At 41.0% G+C, this 22826-nt stretch overlaps 1 protein-coding gene across 1 annotated transcript in view; it reads left to right on the top strand.

Moving 5' to 3' along the window:
• The first annotated feature begins 1563 nt into the window (after window positions 1-1563).
• The window catches only part of abr (ABR activator of RhoGEF and GTPase), a 140886-nt gene continuing 119623 nt past the window's right edge, over window positions 1564-22826 (top strand). Inside the window, exon 1 of the mRNA XM_061055682.1 lies at window positions 1564-2522. Within this exon, the coding sequence (XP_060911665.1) occupies window positions 1703-2522 (820 nt within the window). The 5' untranslated portion in view covers window positions 1564-1702. The remainder of the gene's footprint in view (window positions 2523-22826) is intronic.

Genomic DNA, 22826 nt, shown 5'->3' on the forward strand with positions numbered 1-22826 from the left:
CTGCCATTTCTTAGGCTATGTCATTGTCTTTGGAAATATCAAGTGTCTGAGAAACCACACCAATATCAATTGAGATATTACTGAAATGATGATATCAGTATGAGAAATATGTAAGTCTGTCCACCAGCTGACTGCTGAAGACTTGAAGATAAACCAGAAGGTTGCTTACATTTCCTGCTTTGTCATGTTAGACTTCAGATGAGTAATTTAGTTTCATGACTACAGGCTGGCCATAGCCTTTCTCTTCTATTCATTACAGTAACACAATCAGGGCTCTCAGTGATGATCAATGATTCCTCTTGGCTGAAAGCTTTTTAGGGGAATAATCTTTCAGTACTGGGCAGAGATCCAAATAGGCACTCCAAAATACCAATCGTTCATCCCTACCTTCACCCTACACTGCTATGATAACTGTCTCCTCTTCTGTAAAGCTTTTCTATTCTGTTTTACTGGAACACTGATGCTTGGCTGCTCACCAATTTTCAACACAGATGCATCCTGCAGAGTTAAAGGTGATTAGGTTTTATATTTCTATCTCTGTCTAGTCACCAGTCATGAAAATCAACATGATCAAAGGCTTTCAAGGTAAGATAGAACATTTTTGTCATAGTTAAATTCAAAAATGATGAAGCGGTGAATGTGAAGGGCATGATGTGACACAAATCGAGTGGGAGAAAAAGCTAAGCAAAAGCACATTTATTTTCACTAAAAAATGTGCTGCAGAGGTAAAATAAGAGTCAGAACGAGCCAGATAATTGGGATGTGTTTTAATGTAAGTTATGACATGGTCTGGCATTTAAAAAAACACAAACTGATGTATACAAGGCTCCTTCTATAAAGCAAGATATGCAGTGTGGTTAAGCCTGACAGTTGCTTGACTGAGGCACTTTTCAATTGCCTCCACTAAACTGGTACATGATGCATTCAAGAAATGTCGGAATTTTCTGTCCTTTCTCGGCATGTTAGGGAGTTCTCCGTGGTATCTATGTCATTTTGTATGCATTACGTGGAGATACAAGCATAGTGTACATTTGCTTTTTACACTTTATATAAGTGAAATATATAATCTGCTGATTTCCGGAATTCCAGCTGAATAATGATTGTGTTTATATAGTATCCCACCCCCTCTTTTTTTTTCAATATGATGTTGCTAATTTCCTTATTAATTTCAACATCATGCATTTTAAATATAAAAACATTACCCCATATACGAATTTAAAAGAAAGTAGTCCCTAGGTCTGTTAACCTTGCTTTCTAAATGGTAGGCTACGTGTCACTAAATCACAAAGCTACATGCATCAAGTACTCGATGGTGATGACCGAAACATAGTTGGTCAAACAGGTAAAACATGTGGCAGATATTCGGCATTTACTTGGATTAGTTGTCATTTAAAAATATATACAACGCAATTATTCAAGCAGCACTTGAATGCAGCACGGCTGAATACAGGAAGTCTCGAAACTTTTCGTGTAGTGACTAAACTTGTTATCCGCGTCTCGCACACGCTCACGGCGCTCACGCAGATGATGATGATGTTGAGAAGAAGTTAACACTGACAGACATTTTTCTCCGTGAAAATCAAAGCAGGTAAGAAGGTGGGTGTCTGTGACAGATACAGAGTCAGCACAGTTAGCTTACAGCGTTTTCTCACCCTCGCTTCACGACCCTGTGGTTGGCGTAAAGCCCGAGTTAAACATCGATATGTGGGAGCAGGAGGAATTTGCCAAACATTGGAGGAATGAATTTCCTGATGGAGAAGTGCCCCGAATGGACTTGAACTCTGTAGAGGACATCGAGTCGGAGCTGGAGACATGTAAAGCCAACCTGAAGACACTGCAGAAGGCGCTGGCGGAGGAGAAATTCAAGGTGATCTACCTGCAGACCACCATGTCTCGAGGGAAGAGAAGCGACCCGGAAAGGGTTGACTGCAAGGATGAAAACTTTAATGCTGACACCTTCGGCTTTGCTAAAACTGGAAATATTATAAAACAGCAGCGGAGGGACGAGGAAGTGGACGGTCACAGGATGTCTAAGGTCTCCAACTCTGGAGAGCTGAAGCACCACGGTGCGGGTAACACAGCGGGAGTCACGAGCTGCTTCAGCCGGGAACGGAGCAGGTTTAGCGGGAAGACAGGTAAGCCCGTCCCCATCCCAGTCCCGCCGCGGAAGCCCAGCTTTCAGAGAGTAGACCCGGCCCACGGTGGCGTCTGTCCACCGAATGATAACGAGCCGAGCAGTGACCGAGAGTACGAGGACACCGAGCTGAATGAAAATTTTGTCAGGAATAATTTGTTGACACCAAAAACGGCGGGCAAGGACAACCTCATGACCTCGAGTAGTTACCGGGACAACCGGCGGCCTTTCCGCCACAGCAGGGACTTCGACTCCGGCGATGACGGCAGGCTGTCCCCGTCCTTCCAGCAGATTCTCCGCAGGGCCTCCCGGGGCTCCGGGTGCAGCACCCCTGACAGGAGGAGTGATGGGTACCTGAGCTCCGACCATGACGACTCTTCTTCTGCAGGTAATAACGTCGGCTTCATGCCAACGCCTCCACTGCTTGATTGTACTAAATAGGGGTCATCATTTTCAAAACACAAAGTTGACACTTAAACAAATCATTTCAGAGTGGAGTAGAGTAGCTTACATGGCACAACAGAACAGTCACGATGGACATTCAGGCTCTCTGATTTGATGATTTCACTCAATTAGCAAACTGTTAATCATCCCAATTGGTGTGTGCAGAACATAGGGAAATGAGTTAATATTCCATTTAGCCTCATCATTTCCCAAAATATCATAAATTGACATGACATTTGGTGTAAAAATAAGTAAACAAAACTGCATAGTGCATATCAGTTGATATCTTTCTTGTGTGTTTCAAGAAAAGATTGCGAAATACATTTACATTGATACCTTAAAAATATTATGCCACAATGATGATCAAAAAGTGGGATGTGTATGAGATGCCTTTTCATGACCTATTGCACTTCCCTAAAGAAGAGACTGTGCAATCAATGACAGTTGCAAGTCATACAGGCGTCTTTGAATACAATATATTGCGGCTAAGGGCCTGACATGGGAAGTAAAGGCCTCTTGAGTGTGAGGAATGGGAACTAAAACGTCTACTGATGTGGTTTAAATTGAATTAAAATGCCCGTGGCGTGTTTGATAGACTGAGGGGTCTCTTGTCCCCCAAATACAAGCACTGCATTTGTCTTTGATCAACACAGCTTGACCTTTTGCCTTATTACAGCCTCATTCACTCTGCTGTTGTCCATTGCTGTGTGATTCATGAATTTATTTTGGACACTTTTTGACTCCTGCTGTGACAACCCATTGCCACCTTTCAGAGCACACTGTAACACGATGTTGTGGTTGGATGCCAAACATGAATAATCAGCAACTATTTCTGGAAGTTAGTTCCTCTTTGAACCTCTGCTCCAGTAACATATTCTACGTCCTCTCATTGTGAGAATGTGCAATGGACAATGTATATTATGGTTTACCTCAGAGGCCCAGGTATTATGAGAATATGCTTTTGGCACAGTACATCAGAGAGCAGAGAACTTGTATGTGGCTACATTTGTGTATATAAAGTATTTCACTTTAATGAAGTCATCTACAGTAGGTTGGTAGTTTACCTTGCAGCATGTCCCATGGGAACAATGCAATTTGTTGCAAACAGGGGAAACCTTTTCCACATACACACTGTCTTTCATTCGTTTGAAAATGTGACTCAGATGGCCTTTTTTTGCAATTGATTTAATTTCAAGTCTTTCATCCACCTTATTTGAGGTCAAGTGATGTTGATGATTCAATTAACCTCATATCTGTGAGCGAATGCAACTTCATTTCAGTTACGGCCACTGAGGCTTTAGGCTACCAGTCCAAGAGGCTCATAGCAGTTTAACATTTTGGGACGTGTTTATTTGCTTTCTTGCTTAAAGTCAGATGAAGAAGTTAGCTTATGCTCAGCACAAAGACTGAAAACAGTGGGAAACAGCTGCGCTGACTTTTACAAATAGTAACACAGTCAGCTCACAGCACCTCTATGCTAGTAAATCATTTTGTTGTTATGTTGTTTTTTGGTTGACCTACTGTTCTACTTCTTACCTGTGCTTCCCTTTTTTGAGTCTAGTTGTTCCTCCTTTCCAGGAAGTTACTCCAGGAAGTTACTGCCCTGGGCCAAGAAATTGGCAGGTATTTCCCCCAGTCACACAGCAGGAAAGATAACGTCAGATAATAAACATTAGAGGTGCTTGTGTACAGATTTGTTTATTTCTGCCAGAGCCTGGCTTGAAGTCTCTGCTTTTTATCAGGACCTATATACATTTTGAGAAAGATACCATACATACATTAGACGGAAACATCTCACAGTAGATTACCAAAGCGGTATGGCAAATAGAATGAAATTTAGAGTTTCAATAAAACAAATTAGGAGATTTTGAACAGGGAGACTTTAAGGAAATCAAGAGACTTCTTTCTTCTTACAATGAAAATGAAAATTTTCACAGAATGTCTCTTTTAAGTATCTACTGACAGAATTCTAAAGTATGGTGTAGGTGCACTCCCTGCTTGAAAAACTATATGACGGGGCGCCGGTGGCCTAGTGGTTGGTGAGTGCGCCCCATGTGCGGAGGCTGGCGGCTCGGGTTCGGGTCCGACCCGTGGTTCCTTTTGTTCCCTGCTCTCTGTCTCCCCGATTTCTGACCCTATCCACCATCCTGTCCCTAGAATAAAGGCATACAGCCTAAACCTTTAGAAAAACTTTGGGCATGCTCTAATGTGCTGATTGCACTATAGCATCATATTATTTACCATACTCATTGTGTTTTTAATTCATCTTTTACTCTTGGGAAGAAAGCCAACAAGCATACAGCCCAAAATGTTCACTATCAATTATTTCTGTTGTAGTTTTATAAAACAAAAGGTTGTATCCTGATAATGCACACAAAACTAATTTACTTCCAGCCATGTGGAAGAAATGGTTTTAGAGATGAATGTATTATATGAAGGCAAATTCAGGAAGCAGGATTCAAAAAACATGCTGTGAAATTATGTTACTTCCCCAAGAGAGTGTGGCAACATTGATTGAGATTGTCTGCACGTCATGGGTCAAGAGTCAGTGACTAACTTTAATATAAGAATAGATTGAGGAAGGCTTTTTGAGCAGACAAAACGCGTTTGGTGACACATCCTCGTGCCTCTGTCTGATCTGCCTGTGAATGTGGAGGATTATGGGTGGCTTACTAGTACTAACTGTTTACTGGTCTGTTGAAGGCCTTTAAGTGAATTGACAGATATGCAGTAGTCTGAATTATGACAAAGGATTTAAGGAAGCCACCAGCTTTTATATTGGAAGTGAGAATCCATCAATACATATTAATAAGGGGATAGCTACATTAAACCTTCAGTTCCAGATGGTGCTTCCTCTCTGTGTTTTATGATTCTTGAGCTGGTGTGGTGCTGCAAATAAAAAGAAAAGAAGGATGAACCAAGAACAGTGAACACACTGTTTTCTCTTCTATTGCTGGCCATTCAAGGAAAGCCTTTAAACCTGTGGGTCAGTAAAACACAAGCACTTACTGAAAGTCTTTAATCTATTCCATCTTTGTTGTCCAGCAGGATATTGATGTTTGCTCTGACATCTTGGATAATCAGTGGAAAGACTTGATTGTGGTTTGAAACAATGGAGGGTGTGTGGAGCTGTGTGCAGACCTTGAATCATTTTTTTGGGGGCCTCTGCTCTGCCCACTTGGAATATGGTCCTCTCAAACTCTCCCACACTCACACACACACGTATCAACAGTGGGCTCATACCCGGGGTCTTGCTCATTCTGTTGCTTTTGTGCAGTGTGCGTTTGCTGGGAAACAGTTCATGCATCAGGTCATGTGACTCTGAATCTAGAGTTCAGGCCTCTCTGAGTGCTTCTTGATTCACCTCTGATTCATCAGCTGAAACAATCCACTGTTAGTTCAATGCTCTTGTGTCTGTGCTTTTTTTGTCTTTTGATATTTGCTTGAAAAGGAAAAATCTCACTGGACAAATAGAGAATTGAAGAGTTTACATATTTATTGGTCCAGGCCGGTCATGTATAGCCTAAAGCAAGGAGCAGACAACTATTCAGAGTGACAGACAGATCCCAGTTTCCATCGAGAGTCGTGAGTCGTGACTAACTTTTTAATTGAGAATATGTCTTTATGGAGTTCAAACAAGAAGCAAGATTAAGGTAGAATCAGATGTAATACCTTGTTTATTTTTAGCCCACTGCATCTTTGATCTGCTTCTGTTTTTTTCATTTCTGCACGGCTCATGGTGAAGTGTGATGACTCAACGTTTTAATAGGTGCTAAAGATTCAACTGGACAGTAAATGTGATCGGTAACTGAAAGTTCATCAGGTCACATCAGAGCTAGACTCACAGGATACCTGTTTCCTGTTTGTCTGATTGAACCTTTGACACACTCCTCTCGCCCGGTAGCTCAGAAAAGAACTGAGTGAGATGTCATGTTCAAAGTTAAATTCAGAAGTGTACCCAAGTGTGGCTATATCTATTTCAAACTTCATGGTTAACATGTGTACTGGCTGTATTTGGACACGACCTAGCAACGTTTTGAGAATTGTGGTAATATTTTGTTTTTATTAAGATAAGATAAGATAACACTTTATTGTCTGTTTGCACAGCAATTTGTCTTGCATTACAAGCTCAGAGATCCAGATTAGTTAATATGTCATAAAAGGGAACACATCCTCCTCTTATTTCCTGTGTCTGTTTTCACGACCAAAAGATTTTCAATTTAGTGTCATAGAGGAGGAAAGACTTTAGAAAATAGTCACAGCTAATAGAAACCGGAACCGAGAGACTTCTAACCAGTAATCAAAATAGTTGGTGATTGAGACGACTTATTGATGAATAAATGAATCATTGCAGCTCTCAGGGTTGGACATTTGCAATGGCCAGTGTTCAATGGCCGCAAAAATGTACTCTGTGGACACCAAGTTTTATCCCCATACTGAGGGGCTTTTTCAGCAGATCATCCCAGTTCTACCTGCTCTCTGATTCCTTTGAGCTAACATTTGTGAGCTCTGCTGCTTCAGCTACTCCGGTTACTGCAGCCAAAGAGCTTGAGCAGGTCAGATCAATTTTACAGCAAGATGATCCTCCATCATCATTTGATATACTATTCAGCTCCTTTGATTACTACATAAGCGTAAGTGCTTAATTTCTATTAGTTGAGGTGTCATATCTAATAAGGATTGTGTTGCGTTTAATTGCCTTTCATATTTGGGCCGCTAAAAACGTATTTTAGCCATCAATTTGAGGGTCTTGGTGGTCATGCGGCCAATGCAAGTGTAACTGTTTATCCCTGAGGTTTACACGGATTATCGATGTTTTGCAAAGTGAGACAATAAACAAAACCCGGTTGAGAAAAAAGATACGATGACCATATTTCAAATGCTTCAAAGAGATATCAACCCTCATTACATCCTTTCGTTCTTTCATGTTTCCTCTCTAAATGTTCAAAATGAATACATCTATATCCCTAGAAAGGCCTGGCAGCCCATGCTGTGTCATCTGCAATAACAAAAGAACAATTCTTATTACTTAAAAAAAAAAAAAAAAAAAAGGCTGTTACATGGATGTGTTGTTGGAAGAGAAGATTTCAGCAACATGAGCTCAGGGTAAAACAAGAGAACAGACATGTTCTTGTCACTCTGTGAGAAAGCGGTTGACACACATATTTCTTCTTTCCCCTGGGTTGGCTCTTCACTCAGATAAGCGGGGCTTGTCTGGGCTCGTCCTGAACAGCATGTGTAGCAGCCGAACTATGAGCCTGTCATATATTGTTTGCATTTGAACTATCACACTCACTTTATTGGATTTGTTTGTGCTTCTACAAAAAACAGGAAGTTGTGTTTTCAAGCTTTGGGGCCTCATTAAATGCCCTCTGTACACTCTAGTGATTTTTTTTGGCTACAACTGGGCGGTCTGACGGCTCCAGTTTCTACAGCCTGTAACAGCAAAGTGAAGGCTTCATACCATGCCAGACAGTCCTCTGAGACAAAAATGTAATTATCTCCCTATAACTCTGGATTGTCTTAGTTATGTCCAAGGCACAGCTGTAGAATTCAGACTGACATATTGCTACTGTTGTATGTCAGCTTCTTGTTTGCCTCTTTGCTGTAGCACATGAACATAAAAGTAAACACATGATACAAATGTAATGCTGACACTGGCTTACTGATAAGTGGGAATACTCACATTTCTTATATTTTACAAATGTAGACATATTCAGTGTTTCCCCTTAGGTTTAAAGCGTTGGAGGGGTGGGGACAAGCCGACATGACGACACAAACACTTGAAGGAATCTTGGTGTTCATGAGTTACTTTTTTTTGTTGGGGGGGGGCGGGCCTGTTAAACATACTGTATACCCATAAAGCCTCCCTCCAAGACAGTCAACAAATCTATCAGTTTTAAATCCTCAAAACTAAAAAGAAAACTATTTCTGGCTTGCCTTGTGCCCTTGTTACCTTGGTGATGGATGTCTTGTTGTGGAGGCAGGCAGACAAAATGTATCTGTGAGAGAGCGAGGAGGAGGTGTGAGTTTTGCAGAATCGCTGCTTTTTTTTTTTTTTTTACAAGCTCAATGCTGGAGTTGAATATTTGCATGCCGTCAAACAACTTTACAATGACTTTGATGGACCTTTTCTTTGAGGGGCTTTTTTTCACAATACCAGGATTTCCCACAGTGCTGTCACTCAGTGTAGCACTGTCACCTCCCATGAGGCAATGATATGTTGAAACTGTAATGGAAGTGGGGGAGGTGCTAGACCAGACGTTATTCATAGTTTAATGTGAAATGAATGTAACACATTGAACGGTGACAAACGCAAGCATGTGGTTTCATTGTTTTGTGTTTGGGACTTTTACAGTTGTGGTTCCCACCTATTGAGATAGAACGTTAATTTATCCCTGATATTGTTCTGCCTAATAAAGAAGTGTTGAACTTAACAAAGAAGTTCTATTAACTAAATCTAATGAAGACGTGGTGGTACCTAAACTTAACGATGAAGCATTAGGACCTTATCCCAAAAAAGGCAGTTACCCAAGTCTAATGGGGGCGCCAGTAGCTCAGTCTGTAGGGACTTGGGTTGGGAACCGGAGGGTCGCCGGCTCAAGTCCCGGTGCGGACCAAGCATTGAAGTTGGTCTGGTAGCTGGAGAGGTGCCAGATCACCTCCTGAGCACTGCCGAGGTGCCCTTGAGCAAGGCACCAAACCCCCTCCCCACCACCAGCCCAGGAGCGCCCACTGTGGGCAGCTCCGTCATTCTGACATCCCTCCATTAGTGCATGTCCATAGGATCCTGTTTGTGTGCATGTGTGTATATACTTCAGCCTGTGTGTGTGCTGCATGACTACAGAGTGTAAAAACTGAAATTTCCCCTTGCGGGGATCAATAAAGTCAATCTTAATGACATAGTTTTGGTACCTTAATGGAAGAATATGGAATTTTTCACATTCGAATGTAGCAGAAATCAAGTTTATCCTCTGAAAATAACTCTGTGAGTCATGACTGTCTACAATGAGTGTGACACATGAGTCCCGCTGTCTGTGATGCTTTCCAAGCTTTCAGAGCCGTATCTACAGCGTGTTAAAATGGACGGGACGGCCAGCCGGCTCATCCCCTCGTGGATCAAAAAGTTGTTTAATTGAGGGACTAGAGAAAAGAAGAATAACATACTGTACTCACTGCTGATTTGAATGTCACATAAGCGTTTTTAGATCACGGTCATTTCATGTACATGCAGTGTGAAGCTACGAGCAAAATATAGAGCGCTAGCATTAGCATGCTAACAAAACAATACAGCACGAGTTGTTTTGATTTCATGCTGGTGCTCAAGGGTGACATCTACTAGATCAAAAAGTCATATATTCTTCCTTTAACCTAATTAGTAGTGTTGGGACCAAAACCTAAAGTAATGAGGCTACATAAATATGACACAATCAATTACCAAAGGCTTAACCTGTAGTGCGAGACATACCTCAACTTTACTCAGAAGTTTTAGTACCTAAAGCTAGCACCTAGACCTGAGTAGTGTTGGTACCTAAACCTAACTTTAGTGGTGTTGCTTCCTACATGTAAAATAGTATTAAAACTAACCCAGTAATGTTGAGTAGTGTTGGTAGTACCTATATCTGAGTGGTTAACGTCTTCAAAGGGTTTGGCTAGGTTTAGACACCAACACTTCTTTGTAAGGTTTGGGCTAAAAACAATACACATCCCATTGGACTTTTACGTGCTGGACTTATATACAGTGTTCCTCTGAACTCAGGGGCTTTGATAAAATGTGTCCTTGCTGTTGACAGCACAGCTGTAATCACCGTGCTGAAATGGGGCGTTAGACTTCACTATAAGAGCACGAGAACACACTGAAAATAAATATAGTTTCCACAGAGGTAGAGGCTTCACGGAAAGTCAGCTATTCTGATCCAGACAACGATATGAACTGAATGTGATAATAGTAGATGTCCTTTCAGAATACAGTTAGGACAATGTGACAAACTGCCCCTGGTACGTGTGTGTTTGTGTTCAAGCACGGACCTCCCAGAGATTTGTGATTAAGGACATAGTTCTCTAGAAAGGTTATTAATTTAAGAGGAGCAGTGAGAGGCTACAAGCTTACAGAGATGACAGTCATCTACACACAAAGCTCACCAAAAAGTCCCTACTGTTTCAATCTCCCTTGAGACGGGGCTGAGCTGTGATTACAACCTTGCTCACACACCCTCTTTTTCCCCTCGTCAAACTATTTCATAAACGGAGACTGGACAAACAAACTGAACTTGCTATCTCATTTAATAGCGTTTCTTATTTAACACCAGGGGAAATATGGAAGCAGAGGAAAAACAATCGTATTCTTGATGTGAAATTCTTTCACTTCAAACCTAGTTGAGATTTGCAGCTGCAGACTACGGGGGGTGGCTGAGAGTGGTGGTTTTCCTGTCAGTTAACTGATTCAAACAGCAACTGAATGAATAAACCACCTTTGTGTCCTGGATTGAAATGACGTCAATAAATTGATCTCACTCTGGCTGGTTCTGTAGATTAACCAAAATGAACAAAACACATGTTAGCCAACTGGCTAATCATGGAAGCGATGTAAAAGTTCAATTCATTTGTAGTTAAAGTTACTTCCACAGATATCTGTACAACAGGTTTCCAGTTTCCTTATTACAACTATAAGCTCTCTTTTCACAGGGATACACCTTATTCCAATCAGAGCACCGGATTCAATACCAATACACCGGATTCAATACAACAGTTTAACTCCTTTTTGTTTTGGACGTTGAGATAAACTTCCTCTTACTGGAGTGTGAAATCCGAGAAATCACTGACTCACGTCTGATTGGCTGACTTCTGTTGCTGCCATGGAGACCCCAGTGTGGTTTGTGTGGTAAGGAGCGTACATGTCTGTGTGTGTTGCATTTGGGACCAGAGAGCCCTGCAGTCTTCTCTGACACACTGCCAGTGGGTGTGTGTTGCTGTATCACTTCTTCAACTGCTTCCACTTTGACCGGAAGCCAGTCTTGATGATCAGATTGCCGCCCCTGAAGTTCTTGAGGTTGATGGTTTTTAATACCTAAAGATTGTATGTAGGATTGAACCCTAATACTAAAATGCATAGATTAAAAAAACTATACAAAAGAACAAACTGTTTTTGAAATGGTAAAAACAGCCTTAGAATGCAGTTACATTTTTCTCTCTTTAATAGCAGTAACATTTTGGATATCAATTGTATTTCTTATTATTAACATTTTTAAATCCCAACTTTTTTCCCCAAAAGTCTCTTGTTTCATTAAAGCACTTTTTCACTGACCTTTATGACCGATCATTAAACTTAAACAAGCTTATTTAAAATAAGACACTTTTCCCCTATTATCTAACTTTTTTTATAAACGTGTTGATGTCTCTGCCCCTTAGCTGCCAAATATAGCCAGTTAGCACATGTTAGCTAGCAACAACAATCCTACACGGATTCTGAATCCACAAAGGAGAAGCTGCTGTTGTTGTTAATAAACAAAACAAACTACTAGCACACTAAATGAAACCTTCTGAGCTTTGAATATTTTATATCAGTACAAGCCAACACATGCTCTCTACCTATAGCAAGCTAAAGGGCCTGATAATTACGTAGCATCAATATCCATAGCGAGTGTTTATAGCGTTAGCTTGCTCCTGTTAGCCAGAGCCATCACAGAGAAATGTCTCTTTTGAGGGACAGTATTTGAATCTATGCACTGCAAAGATGAATCTGAATCAACACTGAGTAATAAGCCAAATCCCACAACCCCACCTAGCTTCTTAACTGTCTGAGTAGTTCCTAAATATATAATGTATATGTTATTATTTTTGTTTATGTAAAGCATTTGTGCTTCATTTTTGTTGCATGAAAAGTGCTTAATAAATAAAGTCTGATTGATTGACTAAATGCAGCCTAGCCAAGCTAATCATTTCTTGAGATGTAGGTTCCTGTGTTGTTGTACTATAGGTTGATTTATAGCAGCAGTTTTTACTTGATCCAGAATTTGAGATTGTTGTGGCTCTGGCTTACAGATCTTACAGGCTAAATGTTGCTTGCTTAAAAAAGAAAGGACACGTAGTGACAACAGAAAAGTGACATTATCATGTTAAAAGTGACATAAAATAGAATTTACGTTATGTTATAATCACATCAAGTCGGATGAAGGTCAATTTTATATTAGGTACATTTTTTGTAACTCCCCAAAAATATTAATATTTGACTGATGCTTCAGTCATTCCTTAATGAAGGCATCATACAGTACCAAGCTGAAGTCTGAAACATTATTCAGCACGTTAACAAAAGATGAGAGAGCCGGGTTATTACATGGAAATGAATGCTGTAACTAACAGTGAAGCTTTAAACTTGTCAATGCTTGTGTTTCTATGCCTGGACGAGTATCTAGATGCTCAGAATGTATTATTGAGAAACATTTAGTAAGTAGCATATTGGGTCTGTTACTTGTAATAGAAAGCAGCTGAATACAATTGTTGGGGATTTGGAGGTGTATTACAGTGGTCAACATCTGCTGACTCAGACGGGTAAGGACAGAGAACATTATGTGAACAACATTTGTTCAGCTGTTGATTTATATGATATGATTTCCTGGGTTTATGCAGATGGATATTGACATTGGATGACCACAAGTTCCTAATGCTTCAAGTAAGGGAAAACCACATATTGCTCTAATGATAATTTCAGGAAGTGCTCTTTTCAAACACTGCAAAAAACTCAACCTATGGAGGAAGACTGTGTTCTAAACATGAAGAAAACATTGCATGATTGCATTTTCCCCTCTTTTCTTGTTCCTGAATGTTGACATTGTCAGACGCCTCATTCAGGCCAGAGAGAAAGTGTTCTGGACTGTTAATATTGGACCATCCTGTCTGTTTACGAGTCTTGGCTCAGGCTTAAAGCTTTAATAGCTTTACCAGCAGGAGATGTTCTCATGGAGTGACTTTCTTTTCACCCCAAACACACTTTTATTCTCTCTCCCAGCTCTACAGGACATAGCTCTGTACCAGCCTTTGTCCCTCCTTCCCTTCTGTGCCATTCTCAAGAAAGCTTTTTTTTGTTTTTTTTTGTTATAAGAGACATAATATCGGCGGATATTAACATATCAAGTGACTATCGTAAGCTCATTTTATCACATACATGAGCCGATATTACGAGATGTAATCACCAGTCAAAAAGCAATTCATTTGAGTATTATAGTATTAAATTAGCAGTTATTTTTCTGGATGTCACAAGCAGAGCGTGCTGTATGGATTGCAACAAGCATCATCACTCTCCAGAGTGTCAAGCAGTGATGCATGCACAGTTACTTTCCAGTTGAGTGACTATCTTGTTGTCTTCATTGTACTGTACATGGTTTCTACAAGTGTTTGATAACTGCATTTGAGGGATCTAAACAATACACGTGTCTCTATACAGCTCAAAGATAGAACCAAGAAAGATATGAATTAACTGAAGTTTTTATTCCATATGAAGACGGTATGAATAGGAAAGGTTGGTTACTGGTTATCTGGAAGGAAAACAGAGTTTGAGTTTCAGGTCACATGAGCCCCTCATGTTGTATTAAGTGTCATTGTGTGGATGGATCCCATGTGGAAATACTAGCTACACTGAGCCTGCAGGTCGAGGGTTAAGAGTATAAACAAAGCATTATACTTAATTGAAAATCATCCCAGTTGTTTGCACAGTGTTTTAGGTACTCCTTGTAAAACCAAACACTGTTTGTTGTTGTCTTTTTTTATATCATAATTAATTTCTGTCCACAATGTCTGATTTGAAGCAATACAACACACTGCTCTTTTCCTGCAGGATTTGATTCAAGGCCACAGGAGAAGAAATGAGGAGTTATTGGAACCATACATTTATTTATATATTCAAGTTTGAAAATGACAGATGTGGATGACAGGGCATATCTCATGCTTATGCCCCAGGCTCACGTCCCTATAGTGCAGCTTTCACTCAGTTTTGCAGCGAGTCCCTCTCATGTGTCTCTGAGTGTGTCACAGGGAGGGTGTGTGAGCTGTGTTCTGTCCTGATGACACAGTAAACCTGAGTCTGGATGTGTGCCAAGTAGCTAATAAATCCCCTGCCCTGGTGTTTACCAAGGTGCAAAACTTATTATTTACATATGTGCTTATGTAGCTTTTCATTACCACTAATACAGAAAACTCAGTTGAATCTTTAGTTTCTAAAATTCCCTTTTTGACTTATTTGAGCATGAATAAAGAAAATTACACCAGTTAGATAAAAACTCTCGGTAAATCCACAAATCTTCAGATTTCACCCATGTCAGTATCACATGCTTTCAAACTAGAATTTCCTGATGTGTGACATAATGGCAGTGAGACCTCACCCTGACTGGAGGGGGTTCTGTGGGTTTGTGCTGCATTGTGAAGATGGAAACAGCAACCTCATGTGGACATTTGTTAAAAGAAATTCAGGAATGTTTCTTTTTTTATGCCTTTTTTTATTTAAACCAGGGGTTAGGGATTTTGTTTATTTAACTAGGTTGGTCCCATTGAGATTAAGAACCTATTTTTCAAGGGAGACCTGGCCAAGACAGACAGCAGTAAGTAAGTAAGTGCCAGTAAGATAAGATAAGATAAGATAAAATATACTTTATTCATCCCAGCAGGGAAATGTAGGTGTTCCAGCAGCCAGCATACATACAAACACACAACACATATATACATACATATCCCACCCATACAAAAAAACATGTAATAGTGTATTTTAATAACATGTATGTTGAACTTGTTTCCCTTGTTAAGTCTCGTATACCACTTAACATTCTCCATACATAGGTTAGAGAGAAACATGTCAGCAGAGCAGCAGGTCCAGTTCTCTGTCTGTGTCTTATCAGGGTGCATTCTGACACATTAGTAAGTTTAGGTAATGAATATTTAGGCAGCGCTCAGGGATGATTACACAGTCACTGTAATAATAAACCTCTGATTTGGCTTTAGAACTTATCTTTTTTTGCAAGCATTACAAAATGGGGATTTCTTTTGTAATAAAGGAGACCAGGAAGATTCAAACAAATGTTCTAGTTAGGTGTATGATGGGAAATGTAAATGCTTTTTGCGCTTGTGGTTTGATTTTTGACTTTTCTTCTTTTAATCTGTTTCTGGTGATTTTCTCAACTTTAGATACATTCAACCCTGAACTGTAGTACTTCTGAAAACGTGCTGTCGTAAGTAGTAGATCAGCAAAATGAGTCTTCATTGTGTTGTTTTTCCAAGTCTTCAGCCATTAAAAGGCTTTCTACAGAAACAACGCACTTGATGATCTTTGAAATATATTTAGATTTTCTGTGAAACGCAAACTGCAAAGTCTTTGTTGTATCTCTGCAGGATGATTTGTGGGACACATAGGTCAGTCCTAAAATCATCATCATGTTTTTCTCATAAAATTGGGTCTTGTATCTCAACTAATATCTTATAATCCCTTCCTATCATTCCCTTTCTAACTTTCCAACAATTTTGACCACTACACACACTGAAGATTTTCACTCACTCCCCCTTGTGCTGACAGAAACCAAACACTAGAGAGCACTAGTTCTTTATTTGGACATAGTTACTTCTGCTGTGCTCCCCGTTCACCTTATTATTTAAGTGTGTCTTTGTGCTTGTGTATTTGTCTTTGTAACCTCATGGTGGCTCGGCGTTTCTTTGGCAGGCACTTGAGGTAATAAGTTCCATCAGAAATCAATTAGTTGGCTGGAAACACACACGTGGCTTTGTGTTTGTTTACAAACATGAACAAATACATGCAGCTGCGCTCAGACACACTTGCACTGATTTCCTATGAGGCAGTCTTAGTTGTCCTCCTGGCTGGTTTTCAAAATGCAAGACAAGCGGAAAGAAGAAAATACTCAACTTGTCTGCATACGAGAAACAAAAACTAATGATGAGAAAAAAAATGGTGAGGCGTATTTGACTGTGTGTGTGTGTGTGTGTGTGTGTGTGTGTGTGTGTGTGTTTATGTCTATGTCTATGGGTGTTGGAGGGGCAGTTCTGCTTATCTGGTGTCTGTCCAATCACAGCATGATTCAGATGATTTTCACATTGACCTCAATAGATCAAAGTGGATTCAGCTGGCATAGGATGAATACTCTCTCTCGCTCTCTCTCTCTCTCTGTCTCTGTCTCTCTCTCTCTCCTTCTCTCTGTCTCTCTCTCTCATTCATAAGCACACTCGCATGCAAACACGCACACATGCACACACACAGTCAGTCCAGGATCTCTTTGTCCCCTGTTCTGTCTTCCTCCTTGACACAAACAGGCAGAGGATTGTATTTAAGGAAGCTCTATCTTATCATAAATCAGCGGCTGGTTTAATATAGAAGCAGCAGACAGGCACACACAGATATGAGGCGGTGGTCTCCTAGACAGGATCGTTCCACATAATTGGATGCTGAAGGAGTTACAGTGGTGGTGGGAGTGGGGGGGGGGGGGGGCAGATGAGGTGAGAGGAGAAAGGAGCTCTCACCTGCCAGAGCACATGCTGCCACACACACACACACACACACACACACACACACACACACACACACACACACACACACACACACACACACACACACACACACACACACACGTATGCTTTTGACAGTCACACAGGACCACTTGAGAGTGACAGCTAAATTATGGTGAAGAAGTATTAACAATCAAAGTAAAGTAAAGAATAATCAAATTCTGTCATTACACTTCTTTCAAATCTTGTCACTGATTGTTCAATTACAGCAAAAAAAAAAAAATATATTTTTTTACTTGACCTTCAAGGGGGTCGGGTCTGCATATAGCAGACCCCCGGCAAATCACTACGATGGACTGCTGGTACTGACCGAGTTTTGTTTACATTATTCTGAAGGCCAAACATATTGATCGACACACAGAAAGGAGAGTGGAAAATTAAACATCAGTCCATTGACACCATTGAAATTGAAATGTAAGAAAATCTGTGGGGATTATAACAAACACAGAGGACAGAAAAATGACTTCATTGTTCGGTTATTTAAAAGCAAAACCCACAGGGATTTTCACACCATGTCCCAGAAGAAGAAAGAAAACTCGAAGGCAATCACAAACAATAAAAAAGGAATGCCCCAGATGATTTCAGGCATCCCCCCTTTTAACAAGCAGACGTTCATCACAAGTGCACTCCGGTCTTTTTAATAATGCATAGTCATCACTCGTCCCGACTGCCATCTCCCCCAACCCCCAAAACAAAGGGAGGAGTCTGAAAAACAGAGAAGAATAGAGAATATCACCATCCGTCTCCAAATTGTGTTCAACCATCACAGAATTCCAAAAGTATGGACTTTTTGAATGCATTGTTGTCTGTACTATTTACAACATCCCCATCGTCTTGGATGTGTTGCTGCGTGCTGACTTCGGCATTTAGCTCGACGCATGAGGTGTTTCTGTTATTTCTGTCTTCAAAATGACTTATAAAGTCTTTTAAAAGAAAAACAATTATATTTTTTTTCCCTCCGAATATTAACCTGTGACATTAAATACAGTCATTTGAAATGTGTCCTTTGAGAGTTTTTATCACAGCCTCTCTCTCTGCCAGGACTAATTTCATCTAACCTAAATCATTTGTATTTCTTTGAACTCTGTTTCGCTCCAGCGCTTCATCAAGCCTTCTGAAACCACTCATATGGAAACACAGCTGTCCGTCTGTGAGTGTGAGTGTGTGTGTGCAGACCCACTTCTCATTCACTGTACACACACACACACACAAGTACTTGTAAAAACACTGGAAGTTGGGGGAGTGGATGTTTGTTTCAAAAGCAGGTTGGTAAAAAGGGCAGACATGTCTTTTGACAATTAACCAATGGGCTTGCACCAGAAATACACTTGGGGGGGGCGGCTGTGGCTCAGTTGATATACTGGTTGTTTCTCGGACATGTTGCTGCAGGAGCTGGGGATCGACCCCAGCTCCTGCAGCAACATGTCCGATGTGTCCTTGGGCAAGACACAGAATTGCACCGGCTGCTTCGTTGGCGGCGTATGAACAGGATTAGTTACTTCTGATGGTCTCACTTCATAGCAACTCCTGCCATCAGTGTGTGAATGGGTATGAATGCGGTGTTAAAGCGCTTTAGGTAGTCAGAATACTAGAAAAGCGCTATACAAGCTCAAGTCCATTTACCGTTAGTTGCCTTAAAACTGTCCCCCTCTCTGTGGTCCCTCAGAGTGGAGTGTGGGAGTGACTGGAAAATTAGTACAATCAACAGACCACCTACCACCACCCTAATTACCCCCGAGGGTGGAAATGTTGGGGGAGATGGGTAGATGTGGCTGGGTCAGGAGTATCTGGGTAGAACAGAGGGGCTGGAGGGCTGGGTGCATGGTGGGTGGCACTTTGATTGGCTGGTGGGACTATAGGCTGCCTAATTACACAAACACACACACACACACACACACACACACCCACACACACTTGACTAAAGGGTTGTCACAACACCAGAATCTTAAACTTCAATATTATCCTAAAAAATCAAAACATGGAAACCCCTTTAGATACCAAAGGGGTTTCAAATATTGGGTAATTTTTTGCTTTTGATGAACAAAAATTTCAAGCATACTGTCGAAATTGCACACATATGCAACATTCAGGTACCTGAACATTGCTAACATATTCATGCAATTAAATCAGTATTTTCTCTCTCCTGAAGGCAGCTTTTGGATGAGTGAGACTTGGTTTTTTTTCCCCGCTTCGGTACTTTTTAAATTACTGATCATTGACATAAAAGGAAACGAATCGAAAAGTAGTGAAGAACCGAACATTTTGACAAATACTGTGTGAAAGGAAATCTTCATTTCTTGTACCGCAGAGTTGAATCCCAGCAACCAATTTTTTTACAAAACAAAGTTTGTTTTGCTTTAATTGTGCGAGTAAATCATTTCCAACCATATCTGATCCATAATCTGGATGTGTTTTAAAATGTATTCTGTATACACTACTGCAGACACTGTGATGCTTTTCTCTATCTTTTTTTATTTTATTTTAAGATGAAGGCTTATAAATGCTTTCAAAATAAAGCTTTTTTTAAGTAGAAGCAGTGTAGTAGATTATGTGTTTCCTTTGAGAGACCTCTAATCTGACTTTTGAACCTAAAGAGGCCTTTGGGCATCATGCAGATCAGTGTGTTGCTATCAGTGGGATGACATGCATGATCAAAAGCAACGATTGATTTTTGCCTTTTTTGTGTTGTTGTGTAGTTTCTGGCGCTTCTGGGTAAAGCCGGTTGTGTTGTCCTATTGATTTTGATTCGTGTAACCTACACTGGATAGACACATGGACTATAGAATCTGATTTTAGGCTCCTACTTACTTGGAGCTGATCAAACATAATGCAGCTTCCCTCCTCAGCAAAAAAGAGACAAGAAAAACAACGTCTATTCACTCGGAGGCATTTAAAATAATAATTACCTGAAGTCTAGATCCTATCATTCTCGGCTTGGCCTTCATCCCAACACACACACACACACACACACACACACACTCAGTAGACGACTGTTGCTGAATGTTGACCTTTACGGAGAATGAAACCATCATGGATGTGTCTAGCTTTGTTGTTACGATACAAAGAGCCAGACTAGCCAACCCCCCGTTAACATCCACAACCAGAAGGATATTTAGCTGCTCTTACCTGTGTGTTTGTGTGTGTCATAGGTTCATGGGTTACACAGAGACAGTTGGTAATGGCCCTTCTTAACTATAAACCTATTAATATTTGATACATGTACATTTGTGATGCTCCAGAAAGACCAACATGCTGCTTGTTGTGCTTTTGCATATAGGGCACATATATGGCACACGTGTGTGTGTGTGTTCTAAGGCATGGCATGTGTGTGTTTTCTTTGTTTGCCTCTGCTCTGCCCCTTGAATGATGAGACATTTAGGAGGGGAGGTGGGCAGCAAACGCTGAAAGTCAGGTACATGAACACGTACACAGAAGTGTACACATTGGAACAGCAATAGCAGTGTGTGTTTGTGAATGTGTGCGTTTGTGTGTGGAGTGATAAGAGTCGGCAATACCATATTGTCCCAGATTGAAGACAAAGGATTTGTGATTCTGTACAGTAGAGAAATCTATTTTTGATGAAGTGCCTGCTTCTGTCTGCTGCCTTTCCCTTTACATTAACCCGTTTGCGTGTGTGTGCGTGTGTGTGTGTGTGTTTTTCTGAGTGTGTGAATATGTGTGTGTGCATGTGCCCTCAAAACCTTGACTTTGTGAATGTTTTGGTCATGCCAGTGTGATTTCCCTCCTTCGTAATGATACATTTATATTCATTATTAATGCAGACATACATTAAGACACACATGCATGCATTACATGCCTTGACACACACATACACACACACACACACACACATTCACACACACACGCACATACACAAATATGACCCCCGGCTAGACGAGCTCTGGGGGTGTGTGTGTGTGTGTGTGTGTGTGTGTGTGTGTGTGTGTGTGTGTGTGTGTGTGTGTGTGTGTGTGTGTGTGTGTGTGTGTGTGTGTGTGTGGTGTGTGGTGTGTGGTGTGTGGGTGTGTGTTTCCTCCAGCTGGCACATAAGCCAGACAAAGAGTGATGCTTGGGGCCCGGTGCTCCGCATGTGGAGGGTGGTGGTGGTGGTGGTGGTGGTAGAGCAGAGATTGGGGGGGTGGGGTGGGTGGGGTGTGGGTTCCTTCTCCTGTCAGCCTTTGTGCCCTAATTGAAGTTTTTCTGCCTCTCAGTCCTCCCATCCTTCCTCCCCCATGCTGGTTAGAGGGGGCTGGAGGGAAGGGGGGAGGTGGAGGACCTGACAGGGGTTTGAGGGGAGGGTTTCATATCAGGCTTTGTTGCTGCTGGCGTGATGCTCGTATCTCATTTTTCTAACAATGTAGCACAATTGTTCATAAACACGCTGATAAAGAGAGAGGGCGACGAGCGGTGATGCTGTCAGCTCTGTCTCCGGTAACGGGACGCAACAGGAGAGCTAATGTGCTAAATGAGCTAATGGGCCCATTAGACGGAGATTAAAATGCAAAATTCTCTTTGAAACACTCTTCATTTATTCATTGAAATTTATCTTTGTTTAACTTATTTTTGCTATTGCAGTTTAAATCTGAAAACAAACTGTTTTTTTCTGCTTGTTTTTAGTATTATATAATAGGGTACAATTTAAAAACTAATTTCCAGGAGAGAAGATCTGCTACACTCCTGCTCATGTCTGTGTCCCTTTCATGTCCTTCCAACATGCCTGTGTGTGTGTGTGTGTGTGTGTGTGTGTGTGTGTGTGTGTGTGTGTGTGTGTGTGTGTGTGTGTGTGTGTGTGTGTGTGTGTGTGTGTGTGTGTGTGTGTGTGTGTGTGTGTGTGTGTGTGTGTGTGTGTGTGTGTGTGTGTGTGTGTGTGTGTGTGTGTGTGTGTGTGTGTGTGTGTGTGTGTGTGTGTGTGTGTGTGTGTGTGTGTGTGTGTGTGTGTGTGTGTGTGTGTGTGTGTGTGTGTGTGTGTGTGTGTGTGTGTGTGTGTGTGTGTGTGTGTGTGTGTGTGTGTGTGTGTGTGTGTGTGTGTGTGTAGATGAGGGGGGCATAGCAAGTGGCCACAGGAACAGAAGACAGGACTGGCTTTAAACATGACATCTGAACCCACCAGACTAGATGAATGACTCGCTCTGTTCAAAACCACAGAAGCTCCTAGTCCTTGTGTGTGGCAGCCAAGAAGCAGTGATCATGTGCTGATTTATTATGGTGTGTACTTCACACAGCAGAAGCCCCCCCCCCCCCACCACAAACAACACACAAAGATATGACACAGTTGACCCCCAAATGTCCTTGTGGGCAAGTTCCACCTTACCTTTGTACATGTTGACTATATTGTGGAAATCAGGAGAAATATGCCTGTGATTGTATTCTTATGGTGCTAAATGTCAGTTTTATGAGTGAGAACAGAACAGGACTATCAGTCACTGAAACATTTAATTTTGCAACAGTTTTTACCTGAAACGTTGTGAAAGACGACTTGATGATGTTTTTCTAAAGAATCTGGAAAATGTTGTGAAAGTGCATTTGCTTCCAGTTCATTACTTTTTCTTTATTTGGATGTGTTTTCTATGTGTATGCCTTTTTTTTTTTTTTTTTTTTTTTTTTTTTACTGTTTATGATATAAGCATGTAATAGTTGTTTTACTTTTACTTTTCGTGCCATATTGTGGAGCTTTACAAGTTTGCCTTGTCAT

The sequence above is a fragment of the Labrus mixtus genome, chromosome 14, assembly GCF_963584025.1.
Source record: "Labrus mixtus chromosome 14, fLabMix1.1, whole genome shotgun sequence".
In the NCBI taxonomy this organism is placed as follows: Eukaryota; Metazoa; Chordata; class Actinopteri; order Labriformes; family Labridae; genus Labrus; species Labrus mixtus.